Source organism: Hypomesus nipponensis, chromosome 17 (genome assembly GCF_054491055.1).
Source record: "Hypomesus nipponensis isolate SF chromosome 17, ASM5449105v1, whole genome shotgun sequence".
In the NCBI taxonomy this organism is placed as follows: Eukaryota; Metazoa; Chordata; class Actinopteri; order Osmeriformes; family Osmeridae; genus Hypomesus; species Hypomesus nipponensis.
In genome coordinates this window covers 9,607,046-9,626,976 of record NC_140377.1, presented here as the reverse complement: position 1 = coordinate 9,626,976, position 19,931 = coordinate 9,607,046, and the positions used below count along the sequence as shown (strand labels likewise).

Genomic DNA, 19,931 nt, shown 5'->3' with positions numbered 1-19,931 from the left:
AGACTCTGCTGTTTATTCTTGTGCTCGAATGCAACAGTGACACAGGAAGCTGCAGAGCTGTACAAAAACTGATCAACACTGATCTCACATGAGAGACTATGAGGTGTGACTGAGCAAAGTATCTCCCACTAAAGAGCTACGAGAGGAGAAAGGCCCTCCACATTATCATCCCTCTACGTTTGAGTATACCACTGATATAACAGCAGTATTTATCTAAACTCGTCAAATCCCGACACATCCAGTCCCTTGTGAAAGAAAATTCTGACGGTGTTGTGTAGTTTGAATAGTCAAGATGGTGGTTCAATACAATTTATTTAGTTTACACAAAACACAAGTATTACCGAATACCCTGGACCCGTCATAACGAAGGACACATAAACTATAAGTTGTTCGAAAAAGCGGTCCAGAACATTACACACACACTGCCTAATATAAACTTAGTACATATGGTCCTCTATATGTTAAATCAATGAATTTAGCTGTGTCTGTGATTGGCTAGCACTAGCTGGTGACAGCTAAGACAATATAACCCCAGGCCAGGTGTCCCAAAGTTCTTTGATGTCACATCTCTCTATAAATGAGGAAATAGTAAGATAACCTCAAACAAAAAAATATTAAACACAAACAGGACACAGGACACCATTTCCTTGGCCAAAAGGTCAGAGCAGCTGCATCAATTAACTCTCTAAAACGACTCCCTCAAGTCACAATAACTCAAGAGTCCCCCAGACTCCATGTCTCTGAATCCTAGTTAGGTATCATAAAACAACAGGTCATAATTGCCTTAAGACAATATGACTTCATTCCCTACAAGACAAAAAGTCATATAAGATTCAATACCCATTCTCCAGAGCAAAGTATCCAACAGAGCTTCAGTTTCTTTTATTCACTGTCTATCCTTTATCAATGAACAAAGGAGCTTACAGCCTACAGTCATAAAACACATACATTGTAACTATGTCAAAAAAAAAAATCATACCCTCCATATACATTTATAGATGAAATGTACAATGTCCAATAATGCTAATAATGCTACAGTACATAAGTGTTTCAAAATAGATGGAGAGCAATGGTGTGGATGTTGAGGATTTCTCCCCAATTGACCCCCCTCATTTGATGGCCTTTGTACAGATGGTCATTTGCTTTTATGGATGTAAAACCTATACACAATATTTCAGCTCAAATGAAGTCTAGATATTGGTGACAGATGGCAAAAGAAAACATATCAAAATGTATGGTTTTCCTAAATATATATCCAGCCAGTCATCCGTCTATCAACTCACCCACTTATGCCTTTCATATTATGTTACAATATTTATATGATTGAAATGTAAACAGAACAAATGAACCAGTTTCACAATTCTTATCAACCTGAATCATATGCCAAAGTGATCTTTCATCTGTGAGAAGGAGTCATAAAAAAAAAACTATTGTAATATTACATTTATAAAATCGAAAAATATCACGTTTTACATTTTTAGATGATAAAATACAGTGTTTCATCAGTAGGCCTACATGTAATTATATTTCTGTACATGTTACATTGCTGTGCTGGTCGTTATGGTTGCTGTGATTGCTGTACTGGTCATTAATCTGGCATCGGGGTGGATGACGCTGTCATTACCTGCTACACAGATGCTTTTCTCATGGAAAATCCTGGAAACACTGTGAGAATCATGTTTTTTTTATTTTGTTTTGATAATGTTTTTTGATTTCTCCAGTCCCTTTAACACGATCCAGCCTTTACTTCTGAGGGACAAGCTGGAGCAGGCCGGAGTGGAGCACCACCTCACTGCATGGATCTTGGACTACCTCAGCAACCGTCCACAGCGTGTGTGGATACGGGAGTGTGTCCTGCAGCACGGGAGCCCCACAAGGTACTGTTCTAGCTCCATTTATGTTCACCATCTACACCTCGGACTTCAGATACACCTCTGCTAGCTGCCACCTGCAAAAGTTCTCGGACGACTCTGAAATCGTCGGCCTCATTTCCGCCTCCAGATCAACTCCGCCGGGTTAAACACTCTCCTCCGGCACCAGTGAACATCCAGGGAATGGACATTGAGATTGTGAGATCTTATAAGTAGTGGGTGTTGACTTGAACAATAAACTGGACTGATCACACTCATGCAATCTACTAGAAGGGACGGAGCAGACTCTACCTGCTGAGGAGACTGAGGTCTTTTGGAGTGCAGGGAGCACTCCTGAGGACCTTCTTTGAGTCGGTGGTGGCATCAGCCATCTTCTACGGAGTGGCCTGCTGGGGTAGCAGCATCATGGCTGCTGACAGGAGGAGACTGAACAAGCTAATCAAGAAGGCCAGGAGTGAGCTGGGGTGTCCACTGGATATGGTGTAGGTGGTGGGAGACAGGAGGATGACTGCTAAGCTATCATCCCTGATGGACAACACCTCCCACCTCATGCGGGATGCCCTGGCAGCTCTAAGCAGCTCCTTCAGCCACCAGCTGATTCACCCCCGGTCTGTGAAGGAGAGGTATCGCAGGTCCTTCCTTCCTAATACTCTCAGGCTGTACAACCAGCTGTGCTCCCAGTAGACCACCAAACACAAACATTTGTGCAATATGTACACCTACTACTGTATTATTACTTATTTACTTTTTTTGCTACATTGTTGTTATGCACTATGTTGTTTTTTACTTGTTTTTAAAGTTTGCACTATCTCTGCGCTGCTGTAATCCTGCAAATGTCCCCACTGTGGGACTATTAAAGGATGATCTTTTCTTATCTTATGCAGCTGCTGACATACTGTACATTCTATCTACTCTTGTTTTGTAATCAGTTTTTAATTTGTCCTATGGATGCAAAGTAGTCAACACTCCTCCCCTTCTCTGTTTATAAAGAGTCTGTCTCTCTGTCGGAGTAGGTGAAGAGCTCTTTCCAGTTCATCTTCAACACCATCAACCATGTTCTCTCTCTCTGCTGCTGCTGCAGCTGCTGGCAGCTGCATCTTGTGAGTTGTTTTTTTTAACATACACTAACATATACGTACTGCTACAGTGTCTAGTATAGCATGAATTCATTTCATTTGTGGTCTAAATTAGTTTCGTATTATTATTTCACACATACAGGTGTTTACAGTGACCCTGAGGTTGTCCAGTCTGGTCCTGTGATTGTGAAGCCAGGAGAGTCTTTCACCATCTCTTGTAAACATTTTAAGGCATCTTGTCCAAGTTGGATCAGACAAGCTGAGGGAATAAACATGCAGTATTTGGGATATGGATGTACTGATGGGCACATTGATGTTGTGAATTCCTTTAAAAACAAGATCAGTTTCAGAGGTGACAGCTCCAGCAGTACAGTGTTTCTAGAAGGGAGGAACCTGCAGACTGAGGACACAGCTGTGTATTACTGTGCTAGACAGTCACACTGTTACACACCAACTGCAGACCTGTTCATGAACCCTCCTTCTCTAAAATAAATTGACCTCTATCAACCTGTAGGGGGCCATCTTAGTTTCCAATAACATTTAAAACCGTAGGCATATGAATAATGAGCAATCGGGAGTGAACATTTTGCTTGTTTTATCAGACACTGTGGAGAATAACTGTCCTTCAATATCTAGAAATGATGACAGATTACATTTAACACCACATAATGAAATACAGTGAAACATACTGAAATAAAAACATATACAATGTATGACTGCAAAGATATATACTAGGATGGTGTTCTCAACAATGATCACGACCCACAGAAAATATTCAAAATCTACCATAAAACTGGTCAAAAAGATTTCTCATTCAAAACATTTCTCGATTTATCATATTATCCTATGTTCTCTCATATACTGTAGTTATTTCCCACACATTCATCTTTTCTCAATGCTAATCTTCTCTACTTTCTCCCCCTCTGCCTCCCCATATAAACAGTCTCTATGTGAGAGTCCTAGTGAGTCTCTGAGTCCAGGAGATTAGACAAGAGCAGCTTGCTTGTTCATCTTCACTATCAACAATTTTCTCTGTCTCTCTGCTGCTGCTGGCAGCTGCTTCCTGTGAGTCTCTGGGTAGAAGGACATGGAAAATGCATTGGAAATGAAGAAAAGTGTCTATATTAATGACCTTGAAGGAACTAATTGTATGTTGAAATATTCTGTTCATGCTTGTTATCTGTAAGATCAATGATCATGTGTTTCATTTCCACAGATGTGCATGGTCTTGATCTCAGCCAGCCAGGCTCAATGGTTGTGAAGCCAGGAGAGATTCTGACTCTCACCTGTAAGGTGTCTGACTATTCTGTCAGTGATAATAGTGTCAGCTATGCAACTGGATGGATTCGACAGCCTGCAGGCCAAGCACTGTGTGTGTGGATTTTCAACATATGGGATGTTTGGAGTGTCCCGTTTGGAGTACATCCTATGTGAAGGACACACATGAATATCAATACCCATAGAATATGTATGACTTCATGACTTTGTTACCTGGAAAATCACAAACACTAACCTGTGCTATTGTAACCCTATCTTTCTGAAGCCATCACAGCAAATTCTGTATGTGGCTGAGAGTGTGGAGAGTGTGCTCACGCACACAGCGTCGTCCGGGTGTGCCGACTGTTAGCCACGTCCTTAGATCTCCCTCCGTAATCCGGATCACTCCTTTGCGGTCCTCTTATTACCTCCGTTCCCTTGATTGTCCCGATCGGTTTCTCCGTGACTTTGTCGGTGGTCTATGACTTGCCTGTTTCCCCGTGACTTCCTCGTTTTATAGGCCAGGTAGACCGCCCCAACTGGGCACCAATTGATCCCTTCCCTCATTGTCAATTAGGCCCAACTGCGCTCCAATTGATCCTTTCCCTTATTGTCAATCAGGCTCGGTGATTCCGGAGGTACAGCTCCACTGTCAAAAAGAGAAAGGCAAAACAACCACACAGCAACCAAACAAAGCACACTACTGCAAACCAAATAATAACCCAGTTAAGTAAATATACAAATACACCCTGTACCTCACTTTCAAGTCTGTGAAACATACATAAACACCTCCACCCATCAATTGACACACCCGCACACACATGGAAATGTTTGATTTAAATTCAGAGCAAAAGTCAATTTTGGTGAATATGAGGCAAAATGCCGAAGATAATCCTCATCATTTTCCGCTATTTCTAAATGTGCACTACAGACTGCAAAAACATTTCATCATCCATGAATTAAAAGCAATCAAGACATTTAAAAAACACACCAAATTGATCATTATCCCTTTCTGTATCCATTTATACCTTCCTGCTTCCATAATTTGCATAATATCCATGCAAATCTACCTCTGATCCTCTCCCAGGAAAGGGCGTGTCCATCTGTTGGTCTATAAGACTTCTTCTCCTCTGATAGAATCCCACCAGTTCATCTTCAACACAAACCATGTTCCCTCTATCAGCACTACTGGTTATGGCAGGTGCACAATGTAAATCAAGACTTGGAGTGACAAAAAATGTGTGTCAAATCAACATTGTCTCTGAACATTTCTGATGAATGGCATTGATGTTGTTTATTTCAACAGGTGTTCAGGGTGCTACCCTGACCCAGCCTGGATCTATAGTTGTGAAGCCAGGAGAGAGTTTATCCATCTCCTGTCAGATCATTGAGACAAGCTACTGTATCAATTGGATTAGACAATCTCAGGGTAAAGCATTAAAGTGGATGGGATACAAGTGTAGTGGAGAGAACTCTGGTACCAAAGACTCACTGAAGAACCAAGTACGTACATTGTAAACACCACCACAAACACAGTGTTCCTCAAAGGAAACAACAGACTGAAGGCTCAGCTGTATATTACTGTGCTCGCAACCACATTGATACAAACCAACATCAGACCCGTACATAAACCCTCTCCTCACAAGTTGTAGATGAATATGTATCAAACTTCAGTGGGCCATCTAGGTCTTAAAATTAAATGTATAGTAGTAAACCCATGAAATGAGAACAATTGGAAGGGAATACGTTTATCCTTAGAGTGACTTTCCTTGAACCTCTATAAGGGATTACATATTACATGTGACACCTGTGGAAGAAATTTAGATTTCCTGTGTGCTTACATTATTCACTAATCAAGAGAACTAGTCATTGGATACTAGTTGGTATGTTCTCATGTAAGCTTGCTATTAAAAAGAGTAGATTGTGTCAGGGTTAATAGATGATCGAGATCAGGAGAAAGTACTGGCTAAATGTTCCTTGTCATGACTACAAGGCGAGCTCCAACTATGAACTCTTTAGTCTGAGTGGTCATGTGTTGGGAGCTGTGAATCTCTTTCTCTGAGACCGTTGTAACGTCATTACTGCCTGACTGTCACTATCTATGTTTACATTCTTGTGCCCTATAAAAGATGGTCCTCCGGCCTTCAGAGAGGAGAGAGACATGATTGAGACCTAAGCCTGGTGTTGTGTTGTCATTTATTGTCAGAGGTCTGGTTTTCTCACCCAATCTGCAGATTGATAAATACTTATTAAAATCCAGAACTCAACTGAACTTAGTCACTCCGTTTATGAAGAGACGGACAAAACACTTTCTTCATCACACCCCACACTGCAATGTAACAAAGTGAAACATGCTGTTATACATACATGCATGACGCGTGTCCACGCAAAGAACCCATGAGCTTGAGAGAAGTAAGAGAGTGGACTTGCATCTTTCTTTCACACCATCATTTGATCATCCTTTAATATGTCCACCTGACACCTTCCACTATGCAAATGAAATTTCCCCTTCTCCCCTCCCCACTTCCCCTTATAAACACTGTTCCAATGTCTGAGCCATCAAGTCTATCTGTTTCTCAGTAGGAGTAGAGAAGGGCAGCTGCCTCCAGTTCATCTTCTCTATCAACCATGTTCTCTGTCTATCTGCTGTTGTTGCTGGCAGCTGCATCCTGTGAGTCTCTCTGTAGTCAGGTGGAAGAAACAGGAGTACAGTTTTTATGTAAGGTTATTCTGGTGCTGTTATGCTTCATTTTGGTGTTCCCTCTTGTCTTTCAACAGGTGTGAACAGTGAACAACTCACCCAGCCAGCCTCTATGACTGTCCAGCCAGGTCAAGCACTGACCATCACCTGTCAGGTCTCCTATTCTGTTAGTGGCTACTGGACTGCATGGATTCGACAGCCTGCAGGGAAAGGACTGGAGTGGATCGGGAGCATTTATACAGGAGAGACAGCTTACAAAGAATCACTTAAAAACAAGTTCAGTTTAACAGTTGACTCTTCCAGTAGTACAGTGACTCTGAAAGGACAGAGTCTGCAGACTGAGGACACAGCTGTGTATTACTGTGCTAGAGACTCACAATGATACACACCAACAGCAGACCTGTACATAAACCCTCTGCTCTCTAGTCAGAGATAAATGTATCAGCCTAGAAGGGGCAATCTTAGTCTAAGTTAAATGTCAAGCAGTAGACTTATGAATTAAGGACAATGTGGAGTGAGTTTCCACAAACCTCTAGAAGTGCTTTCAAATTAAATTGAACACCACACACTTCAATACTGCTGCAGTGAAACATAAAGTTTAACATATATCCTGGTGTTGTAAATAATCACAGGGTGGTCGTCCAGAAAAAGACCCTACGATGACCCACAGAAAACGGTATTGTTCTTTTCAACTAGCGAGTATGTTGTTGTGGGTGTTGCAACCTGGCCATTCAACCACAGATTCACAACAAAGAAAATGTTATCCAATTAGAAGAATTAAATTTAAAGAAAATAAAATGAAGCTCCCAGGTTGATTTTGGTCCTTGGACTTAATCAGCATATGTTTTAAGAAAGTATACATTAGACGTTTGTCCCATGGATTACGCAAACACGTGGATGACTTGACGAATACTCCTATAATGATCTCTTCCACCTGTATGCAAATCTTCTCCCCAATAAAATACAAGGACTGTCTGTTTGTGTGCCAAACTGTAGGAGTAGAGAAGACCAGCTCCCTCCAGTTCATCTTCAACACCATCAACCATGTTCTCTGTCTCTCTGCTGCTGCTGGCAGCTGCTTCCTGTGAGTCTATGTTCAGTCTGATCAGTTTGACCACTGTTGTTGTACCAATCCAGAGATGACCTCTATGTGACCACCTTTTCCTTGTCTTTCTCTCCTTCTCCTCAGGTGTCCAGGGTCAGGTCACACTCACACAGGCTGAACCGTCGCTCATGGCAACCCCTGGTGGATCCATCAAACTAACATGTGCCTGCAGTGGATTCAATCTGGCAAGCTACAGGATGCACTGGGTCCGCCAAGCTTCTGGAAGAGGACTAGAATGGATCTTTCACTACTATACCAGCAGTGACAATGGCTGTGCAAGCGCGGTCCAGGGGAGATTTACAGCCTCTAAAGACACCTCCAATTTCTATCTGCACATGGGCCAGCTGAAGCCAGAGGACTCTGCAGTGTATTATTGTGCTAGAGACGCACTATAAAATAACTCTTTGGAACCATCACACAAAAACCAAGTGGCAGAGAGTGTGGAGAGTGTGCTCACACATAGCCACCCACCCATGTACACACACACAAACACACACAAACAGTGAGTTTTATATTCGTCACATGCACCGAAGAGCATAACATCATCAGGACAGTGCAATTCTCATGACCTGGCAACACACACACACATACACACACACATGCAAAAACAAACTCATATACGCACCCACCCACCCTTGCACACACACACATACATACATAGACAAACCCACCCACCATTGCTCACACATTCACACACATGGAACTGTTTGATTTAATTTCTGAGTAAAAGTCCATTATGGTGGCTCTGAGGTAAATACCGAAGATAATCCTCATCCGTTTCAACTATTTCTAAATGTGAACTACAGACTTCTAAAACATTTCATGGTCCATGAATTAAAAGCAAACAATAAATTTTTTAAACACAACAATATGATCATCACCCCTTTCCGTATCCATTTATACCTTCTGGCTTCCATGATTTGCATAATATCCATGCAAATCTACCTCTGATCCTCTTCCAGGAAAGGGTGTGTCCACCTGTTGGTCTATAAGACTTCCTCTCCTCTGGTAGAATCCCACCAGTTCATCTTCAACACAAACCATGTTCACTCTATCAGCACTACTGGTGATGGCAGCTGCACACTGTAAGTCAAGACTTGGAGTGACAAAAATGTGTGTCAAATATATTAAGTCTCTGAACATTTCTGATGAATGGCATTGATGTTGTTTATTTCAACAGGTGTTCAGGGTGCTACCCTAACCCAGCCTGGTTCAATAGTTGTGAAGCCAGGAGAGAGTTTATCCATCTCCTGTCAGATCTCTCAGACAAGCTACTGTATCCACTGGATAAGACAATCTCAGGGTAAAGCATTAGAGTGGATGGGATACAAGTGCAGTGGAGGGAGCTCTGGTACCAAAGACTCACTGAAGAACAAAGTCAGTTTCACTGTAGACACCGCCACAAACACAGTGTTCCTAAAAGGAAACAACTTTCAGCCAGAAGACACAGCTGTGTATTACTGTGCCCGAGAGTCACAGCGATACACACAAACAGGAGCCTTGTACAAAAACGTATGCCTGATCCCTCTGAAGTATTTACTTTATATGAATCCACCAGAAGGGAGTCACTTCAATTATTGAATGTATCATAGTTTAAAAATGTACAGTAGGATTGTCACAGAAATGAAAAGAATTACAATACCGCCATAGCTGTATACACCTCAGTATCCAAATTGCGATTCAAATTTGAACGTAATATAAATCAGGGGTCTCCAGCCCTGGTCCTGGAGAGCTACCTACCTACCTTTTTGCTCCAACACTAATCTAGCACACCTGATTCTAATACTTAGCTGGTTGATGTGTTGACTCTGTGGAATTCAGCAGCTTACAATAACTCTGAACAACACAACACCTGAACTTCCATTCAATCCCTCAATCAGATTACTGAGTGGTTAGGGAATCGGGCTATTACTGCAATCAGAAGGTTGCCGGTTCGATTCATGGCCGTGCAAAATGCTGTTGTGTTCTTGGGCAAGGCTCTTTACCCTACTTGCCTCAGGGGAATGTCCCTGTACTTACTGTAAGTTTCTCTGGATAAGGGCGTCTGCTAAATGTAAATGTAATCAATCATATTGTTTGTGTGTAGTTCAGTCCCAGAATAAGCACATGGAAAAGGGCTGAGACCAGACCTTTCTCACAACTTGGACAGCAGCGCCAGAACCTCATGATGGATTGTCAGCAGTTCTACTGTCATGTTTGTTCCTTAGTCTGGTCAGGGCTTCTGTTCCTCTCCTGCTCTCCACAATAAGAAGGGTAGAGATGGAAGAAGTATAAGTGTAGAGCAAGAAGGATTCAAAGGAAAGAAACAACAGTTTCCATCAACTGAGTGTATCAATAGAACCCCGTACAGGGCAGGCTAACACAAGTGTTTATTGATGACAACCATCTAAAATGTATTTCCCCCCCCCCCCAAAGAATCACAGAAAATGTCTGTTATTTTAAATGCTGACTCATATCCTAAATGCTGCTCTTGTTACTTGAAAGGTGCATGAGTGTCCAAAACACATTCTCGACAAGCAAAGGGATTTTGAACAATAAACGCAGAAGGTGAATTTAAAGTGTCTATAGAAGGCGTGTGATTGGTTCTCCTGGTAAAGAGGAAGGGATCATGCAAAACAGATACTTTAACTTCACTGTATATAGTTCACTGTTACACGAGGCTCATTCTGTGTCCAAACTGTCCTCACTGCGTAGTCCTGGCTACCTTGCACAGATCTAATCACCTCACAATGTTTCCTACTTTTGGAATACTCTACCTGATGATGTGTGTGATAGGTGAGGAGATTTACTCAGTATTAAAAGACTGACACTATGTTTTGGGAACAACTTACTACTTCATTGATTTCTTTCACAGGTATTCAAGGTCAGACACTGACTGAGTCTGAACCAGTAGTTTTGACGCCTGGAGAATCCCACAAACTGACCTGTACTGCCGCTGGGTTCACATTCAGTAGCTTCTGGATGGCTTGGATCAGACAGACTCCTGGGAAGGGGCTGGAGTGGATGGCTTCTATAAGCACAGGTGGTGGCAGCACCTACTACTCTCAGTCGGTTCAGGGTCGGTTCACCATCTCCAGGGACAACAACAAGAACCAGGTGTACCTCCAGATGAACAGCCTGAAGACTGAAGACTCTGCTGTTTATTACTGTGCTCGAGAGCCACAGTGACTGAAGGTGGTTGAGCAGCTGTACAGAAACCTACTTCTCTGACTCTGGCTGTCTAACCATGTTAAAAAAAACATTATTCAAAGTGCTCTGACAAATACAACATAAAACCTCCTCACCACCATCCAAATGTCACAACGTTACGCTAACATGCTAGCTTACATCAAGTTTCACCCTTATATCAAAATGGCCCATTGTCTTAATCATTCTCAAATATAATGGTAATGAAAGACTTGTCATAAGTCTCATCATCAGTGTTTTATTATTATATTTGTAATAATATTACCCTGGTCATAAGGTCATTTCTAACATACAGTATTTTTTACTCTTCTTTTTTTTTTAAGAACTGATCATTCCTACTTATGCAAAGTAGTCAACACACCTCCTCCCCTTCTCTGTTTATAAATAGTCTCTCCGTCTCTCAGTAGGAATAGAGAAGAGCAGCTCCCTCCAGTTCATCTACACCATCAACCATGTTCTTTGTTTCTCTGCTGCTGCTGGCAGCTGCTTCCAGTGAGTCCCTCCGGATTCCGGCATTCGAAAATGACGTGCTATCTTATATTCAATGTTTCATATTATTTTTAAAGATGTAGTCATTCATTCTAACCAGTAAAGCTTTTAGATTTTTGGGATTACATGTTTGAGTTGATTCTTTCTCCTTGCAGGCGTGCACTGTGGACTAGAGCTCTCCCAGACAGGTTCAATGGTCGCCCAGTCAGGAGAGTCTTTGACCCTCACTTGTAAGGTTTCTGGGTATTCTCTAACTGATAGCGGCAATGTTCATGGAATAGGTTGGATACGACAACCTGCAGGGAAAACCCTGGAATGGATTTGGACGATCTATTACGATGGAAGCTCAAATTCTCAAAGTTCTCTCAGAGCCAAGTTCAGTGTTACCAGAGACACCTCCAGCAGCACAGTGTCTCTGAAAGGACAGAGTCTGCAGACTGAAGACACAGCTGTGTATTACTGTGCTCGCGAACACAGTGATACAAACCAAAGCAAGTCCAGTCTAAAAACCCTTTGGAGAAATGTATTCAAACTACAATACTTGGGATATGGACTTCTATATGTACTAGAATTGTACTGTATTTCTGAAAATAAAGGGATGTGTATGAGTTTCAGATGAGATGTGCATGAAGCTTGACCAATTTTCAGAGTCACACTGTTAATGGTACACATGTATTTTCCAGTCAGAACAGATGGAATGAATAAGTATGACATGATGAGGGAGCATGCTGGTGAAATATGTAATCAGACACACTGCTTAATATGCTTGTTCCCCTGAAGTATCTGCAAGTTTGGGATGACCAACTATACCTGCTAAATCCTATAGGTGGCACTCTAGATTAACCCAACAAGAAGACAGGTCATTGTTTTATTCTACACAAAAGTGAAAATAAATCAATTTAATGTTTGTATGGACATTGACGGTAAAAAATCGACATGTCTCTAGACAAGCACTGTGCAAAAAGTTTAAATGCTCCTTAATATGGGATGCAACTGCTTCTATTTATGTATAAACTGTCTTATTTACATAAAATACCCGGCAAATAAACAAAAGATCTATCATGGGGACATTTTTTTTTTAATAAAATGGACAGAACACACTTCACAAATGAGACAAACTGCAGACAGGCACAACAGCAACAAGGAAAGAAAAAAGAAATGTCCAAAGAAACGGAATGAGCAGAGGCCTGAAACAACTCAGCATTTCAGCAGAACAACCACACCACCACCTCTAAAGGTAACGTAAAAAAATACATTTTGGTCTTCTTTAACTGTTTGTATGTACTATCCCCTCCCTGTAAGGAGGAGTCAATGCAAAACTGATTGTTCAATCTCTACTTATAGACTGCAGAGTTGAGAAATGGGACTGAAGAACTAACCAGATTAAGGAACAAATACTACACCAGAACCTCTCAGCATGTTACCTCCTGGTGTGGTTCTGCTCATAGCTTTATGTTTGATAGGTGAATGCATTCAATGATATAATGTAGGGTGCTGAGCAAGCTTTGGATCTTAAACTATTTGACATTTTTGTCTGAGGTTTGATCTGAAACATTTGTTTGTGTCCACAGGTGTTAACGGTCAGATACTGACAGAGTCTGAACCAGTGGTTTTAAAGACAGGAGAATCTCACAAACTGACGTGTACATACTCTGGAAAATCAGACGATGTTGCTGATATTAGCTGGATCAGACCAGGAAAAGGGACTAGAGTGGATTGCTCATATTACTGCTCCAAATGGTGCGGCAAATATTACTCCTAGTCAGTCCAGGGTCAGTCCACCATCTCCAGAGATAATGACAAGGACCAGGTATACCTCCAGATGAACAGCCTGAAGATTGAAGACTCTGCTGTTTATTATTGTGCTCGAAGGCCACAGTGACACAGGAAGCTGCAGAGCTGAACAAAAACTGATAAACACTGATCTCACATGAGAGACTGAAGTGTGACAAAAAAGATCTCCCACAAGACAGCTATGAGAGGAGAAAGATCTGTTACGTTATTATCACTCTATGTTTGAGTATACCACTGACATAGCAGCAGAATTCCTTGTGTCTTATTTAACTAAACTCATCAAATTCAGCCATGTCCTGCCCCTACATATACATTCATACATGAAATGTCCAATCTACAATTAAGCTAATAATGCTATAGCACATACATAGCCTTTTCAAAATAGATGGAGAGCAATGGTGTGTCTGAGGATTGACCCCCCAACTGACCCCCCTTCATTTAATGGCCTTTGTACAGATGGTCATTTGCTTTTATGAATGTAAAACCTATATACAATACTTTAGCTCAAATGAAATCTAGATACTGGTTACAGATGGCAAAAGAAAACAGATCAAAATGTATGGTTTTCCTAAATATCTATCCAGCCAGTCATCCTTCCCTTAGCTCCCCCACTCATGCCTTTGATATATAATACAATTCTTATCAACCTGAATCATATGCCTATATGTATTCCTCTGTGAGAAGGAGTACTTGAAAAACACCTATCTTAATATCACATTTATAAAATAGAAAAATATCCCATGTTGAGGGTGTGAAAATTGTTCTTGTTTTTTCAGACACTGTCTGTGGAGAATAACTGTGCTTAAATATCCAGAAATGATTACAGATTACATATAGCCTAACACCTAGTTACTGTATTTCCCACACATTCATCTTTTCTCCATGCAAATTTCATCTTCCCCCTTCTCTACTTTCTCTCCCTCCGCCTCCCCATATAAACAGCCTTCATGTGAGAGTCTGAGTGAGTCTCTGAGTCCAGGAGAGTACACATGAGAAGCTCCCTTGTTCATCTTCACCATCAACCATGTTCTCTGTTTCTCTGCTGCTGCTGCTGCTGCTGCTGGCAGCTTCTTCATGTGCGTCTCTGGGTAGAAGGACATGGAAAATGCATTGGGAATTAAGAAAACTGTCTATATTAATGACCTAGAGGAAACTAAATGTATGTTGAAATAATCAGTTCATGCTTGTTATCTGTAAAATCAATGATCATGTGTTTCATTTCCACAGATGTGCATGGTCTTGAACTCAGCCAGCCAGGCTCAATGGTTGTGAAGCCAGGAGAGATTCTGACTCTCACCTGTAAGGTGTCTGGTTATTCTGTCAGTGACAATAGTGCCAGCTATGCAACTGGATGGATTCGACAGCCTGCAGGGAAAGCACTGGAGTGGATTTTCCACATATGGGATGATGGAGATACCTACAAAAATAATGCACTAACAAACAAGTTCAGTATCTCTAGAGACACCCAAAGCAACTCAGTAACTCTAAAAGGACAGTATCTGCAGACTGAGGACACAGCAGTATATTACTGTGCTCGCCGCCCTCCACATGGATACAAACGTACAGCAGACATGTACATAAACCCTCTCCTCACTAGACAGAGATGAATATGTTTCAACCTGGAGGGGGCGATCTTAATCAAATAAAACTTAAATGTAGAGCCGTGGACTGTAGGAACATAGAGGACAACAGGAGTGACAATAGGGACTGTTATGAAATAAGTTATGTCGTCTGTGGAATGGGACATACCTGAAATTTCTAGAAAGAATGACATAGTTTGCTGTTATTCTGTACGTTAATGGATCATTTAGTTTAATTGTAAAGGACCACCAGTATTGTTGTCCAGCCATTGATAGAAAAGTAGGAGTGAAATCATTTATTTTTTATCATTACATTTGATGGTAAGAATCAGATAAAAGGATAAAATGAATGTTGCTGTGGCTATGGAATCTTGCTCAGCTACACACAGACACACTTTGGAGTACATCATATGTGAAGGACATGACTACATGAATATCAATGAATATCCATAGAGTATGGATGACTTTGTTTCCGCAAGTGTTCATTGTCAGAATAGAGTCTGAACCAGTCCAGTAGTCATAAAACCTGGAACATCACACAAACTAACCTGTGTGACCCTATCTTTCTGAAGCCATCACAGCAAATTATCCAATCTCTTTGGCGGGGGCAACATTAGATAAGACACAGGTTACAACAGTGAAACATTAACTTATTAACTTTTCTTTGTTTAATACGAAGCATCGGCGTGACAGCACAAAATGGAACCTATCATCTCTGTATCCAGAATAGCCCCAAGATCTGGGTTATCCCACCCCCCCCCCCAAAGCTGTGTAACCTGCGATAAAGGGGAAGGAGAGACAATAACCGTTTAGTAACCACACAGATACTTCCCTAAAACAAATTCAAATACACAACAATGAAAATAATACAATAATAATTCATTAACAACTTGATGCTACACTATCTCTGGATATGACATGAGTAGTTCCTATACAGATGGCTTCACAACTGTACAAAAACTGATCAACACAGACCTCACTGTAAGAGGCACTGAGGTGAGACCGATGAAAACATATCCACAAGAGATCTAGGTAAAAGGCCTTTTAAAAGTGAAGGCCAAAGTATAACTGAACTTGACAATGTCAGTCTGATCCCACCCCATTCTATTTTCAAAAACAGATTGGGGGTGAAAAGATGAGGTAGGCGATTTTCTCATGAATATTCATTTATGTCCAATTATTCTTATTATACTAGCCAGCTAGTTCAAAACAGAAACAATGGAAAATGATACTGAGTTCATAACTATTTAAAATCAATGTAATGCAATGCATTGTCAAGGATTCAACACATTTAAAATAACATGCACATTTTTAAAGAGTGAGAGGGGAGGGAGACTGAGAGACAAAGATATGAAGAGGCAGGATAGTGAGAAGTTTAGGTGATCTCATCATCACAGTTCCTATTTGAACGTCTACAGAGCTGTCTATGCAAAGCATCCCTCCCTTAAACTCCTTATAACCATACTCTCATCTCTATTCCTCGCATTTTACAAGGCTTGAACTGACATCACAGCACTGCTCTACTCTTATCGCTGAGCCGTGTGGAATTATCCCTGCTTACACATGGAGCTGAGGACTGTCTGGAGTTTAGCTCTTGTTGTGTTCACACAGAGTAAGTAAACATACTGAGATTATGAATTGGACTGAAATGTCACTGTCTGTACAATATACAGAATTATAATGTTTTACACTTCTATTTGTGTTTAGGTGTCTGCTGTGAAGATGTCAGGCTTGGTCAGTCTGCCTCTCAAGTTAAAAGACCTGGAGACACTGTTAAACTGGTCTGTCAAACCTCTGGGTTTACAATGACAGACTTCTTCATGCACTGGATAAGGCAGAAACAAGGGAAAGCTCTGGAATGGATTGGGAGAGTAAACTGTGGTACTAGCTCTGATATAATATATGCAGACTCTTTTAAAGATCACTTCACCCTGACTGAGGATGTCTCCACCAGCACACAGTACTTGGAGGCCAGGAGTCTGACAGTAGAGGACTCAGCTGTTTACTACTGTGCTAGAAAGACACAGTGACAGGAGACGGTGAAGCAGCTGTACAGAAACACAACATGGTCTGCTGGTGTAACACTATCTAAATTGAGAGAAGTTATAGTGAACATGTTTTTTAACAAATAATATAGCACTGAAATTGTTAAAGGATCCTAACATGAAATAAATATGGTGCATTTTGCTTGCTTTTATAGTTCTAAAAATGTAATAAACACTTCAGCACAAGTGAAGTGTTTATAATGGTAATAGTTGTTTTTAAATTATATGTATTTTTAAGTAGTTATTGATTCATCCATCCATCCATGCATTCATTCATCCATCCATCCATCCATCCATCCATCCATCCATTCAACCTTTCCAGCCAGTCATCCTTCCATCAACCAACCCATTCAATTATTTCATTCTTTTTTTTCCATTCTTATGAACTCCTGTGGGAAGGACAAAACACAATCCACAAACAAAACTAAAGTATACTAAATAAACTAGCTATGGCTGAATTATACAGTACATTCATTCTAACCAGAAGGTTATTAATGGTCTTATTTTAAAAAGGTATGCATTATTAAGAGATTCACCTGCAAGGGTCCTGGATATTCTGTCAATTAATCTCATGATGCTATACTGTAGCTACTCCACAGTTGGACATTACTGGGGTGGATAATTCATACTTGAGGGGTGGAGGACCCTCTGATGTACAAGTTCAGCATGAACAGAATCCTATAGCAGCACAATGGCTGTACAGGGACATAATAAGACTGAAGACAATGCTGTGTATGTACATCCTGTGCATGAATCACAACATACGTGTCACTCCTGCATGATTGACGGCTAAACAATGAAGGATATGTCAAACCCCCCTATTTTGACGATCTGAAACGCAAGTATCAAAACGCAAAGCGCAAGTAACTTTGTGGGCGTGACTTCAGCTTGGTTGTTATTTTGCCGGCGGGATAAATGACTTTGACAAATCTAAAAAGGGTTGGCCTGAAGTAGCTACATTATTAATGGGTGTGGTTTGGGCGTAATGTTCAATAAACCAATCAGAGCATCATCTCACATTCCCTTTAAAAGCAGTACTTGTTCCATGGCGAATTGCTATAATATAATATGCTATCGCATATTTGTGTAACATAAGCTTCAATGCGACTAAACCGAATTCTGATTCTGATGGGCATGGGAGAAGAAACCTAACCAAATTAGCTTCGGTTAAACAGTCATGGGAGGAAATTGCCACAGTTGTTACAAATAAAGTTCACATACATAGAAATCTCTTATGAAAATCTTTTTATAATCATTGAAGAAATGTAACACGCCATAAATCAAAACAATGTAACGTAGCTTCGCAGAAAGAAGACCCTGGCCACGCCAGCAGTGCGCACGGACCAAGTTGGCGCCCTTAAAATAGCATCTGAATAATGCGCCATTGACTTTAAACCACGTTTTTCCTTGTCAGTAGCGGAATTGTTTTTCGGAAACTGCAAGATAGCACCAGGGAACGTTTGCGCCTGAACACGCCTTTTTCGCTGAACCGCCCACGGGAGCGCAAAGTTATTTCGATGTGCGTCTGTGGAGGGAAAAGTTGGCTTTGCGTCAAGTGCAAACTAGGAACGACACTTGCGTCGTTGACTAAGTCAATTGCGCTGGGTGCAAGATAGGGCCCAAAGAGTGATGGTGCACCAGTGCTGCTTCAATGTCCAATTACTTATTTTTTCCCTCTGGTATTAATTATCACTTTATGTCTGTGAATATGCAAATCTTTTCTAAGAAGATCCAGATCTCCTCTCCTCCCACTGCTCTTAGATTCTGATATAACCAGACTCCACAGACTCCCCCCTCAGTCTCCACAGACACCACTCCCAGAATACACCTGCCTTTCTCCTCAGTGGACAGATCCTGAGAACGTCTCCATCATGAGAGTTCTAGAATATGTGTTTCTCCTGGTTCTAATTCCAGGTAAGTAAGAAACAAAGGTGTCTCTGTCCAGGGGAGGAAAGAGGAGAGGAGCTGTCCTTATCTGATGGCTGAGCTCCTTCATCTCAATTCTTTTTTCTGTTTTTCAGCTGTTCAGACCCAGTCTCTCACCTCCTCAGAACCAGTGGTGAAGAAACCAGGAGACCCAGTCACTCTGTCATGCATTGTGTCAGGATTCTTTATGAGTAGCTATTGGATGCACTGGATAAGGCAGAAACCAGGGAAAGGACTAGAGTGGATTGGATACATTGACACTGGCACTAGTGCTTACTATGCACAGTCTCTCCAGGGCCAGTTCATCATTACTAAAGACAGCTCTAAGAACCAGATGAAGTTGGAGGTGAAGAGCCTGAAGACTGAAGACTCTGCTGTTTATTTCTGTGCTCGAGGCCACAGTGACACAGGAGGCTGCAAAGCTGTTCAAAAACTGATCAACACTGATCTCACATGAGAGACAATGAAGTGTGACTGCGCTAAAAACATCTCCACAAGAGAGCATTTGAGCTTATCACAATACAATAAAAATCATTTGTCCTGTCCCATTGCTCGAATGTGTATATGTATATATATATGGAACACGATACATGGAACGTGATATAGCCAATCATAATCAAAGATGGGAATAACCAGTTTAGAAATATATATATATATATACACACATTACATTTAGTCATTTAGCAGACACTCTTATCCAGAGCGACTAGAGTATTTAGTGTTCACTTTCTACTGGAAAATATCTGATTGTCAAAAAAGTTAAGTGGTAAATTGCAATGAAGTATAGTTATTAAACATTATTTTACTGCTCTGGTTTCAGTGCTGAAGTTCTTGAGTTTTTGAGTTTTCATTAAGTTTTTAAGAAGTGCTATGGATGCAAAGTAGGCAACACTCCTCTCCT

At 41.1% G+C, this 19,931-nt stretch overlaps 2 gene segments (V, D, J or C); both read left to right on the top strand.

Annotated features, from left to right (window-relative positions):
* The first annotated feature begins 14,482 nt into the window (after nt 1–14,482).
* LOC146253421 (Ig heavy chain V region PJ14-like) lies at nt 14,483–15,786 on the top strand. The segment is given in 2 exon segments: nt 14,483–14,555; nt 14,707–15,786. Coding segments are annotated over 2 exon segments (432 nt in total).
* A 2,181-nt stretch (nt 15,787–17,967) lies between these two features.
* LOC146253420 (immunoglobulin heavy variable 3-30-3-like) lies at nt 17,968–19,504 on the top strand. The segment is given in 2 exon segments: nt 17,968–19,018; nt 19,126–19,504. Coding segments are annotated over 2 exon segments (405 nt in total).
* The last annotated feature ends 427 nt before the right edge of the window (nt 19,505–19,931 follow it).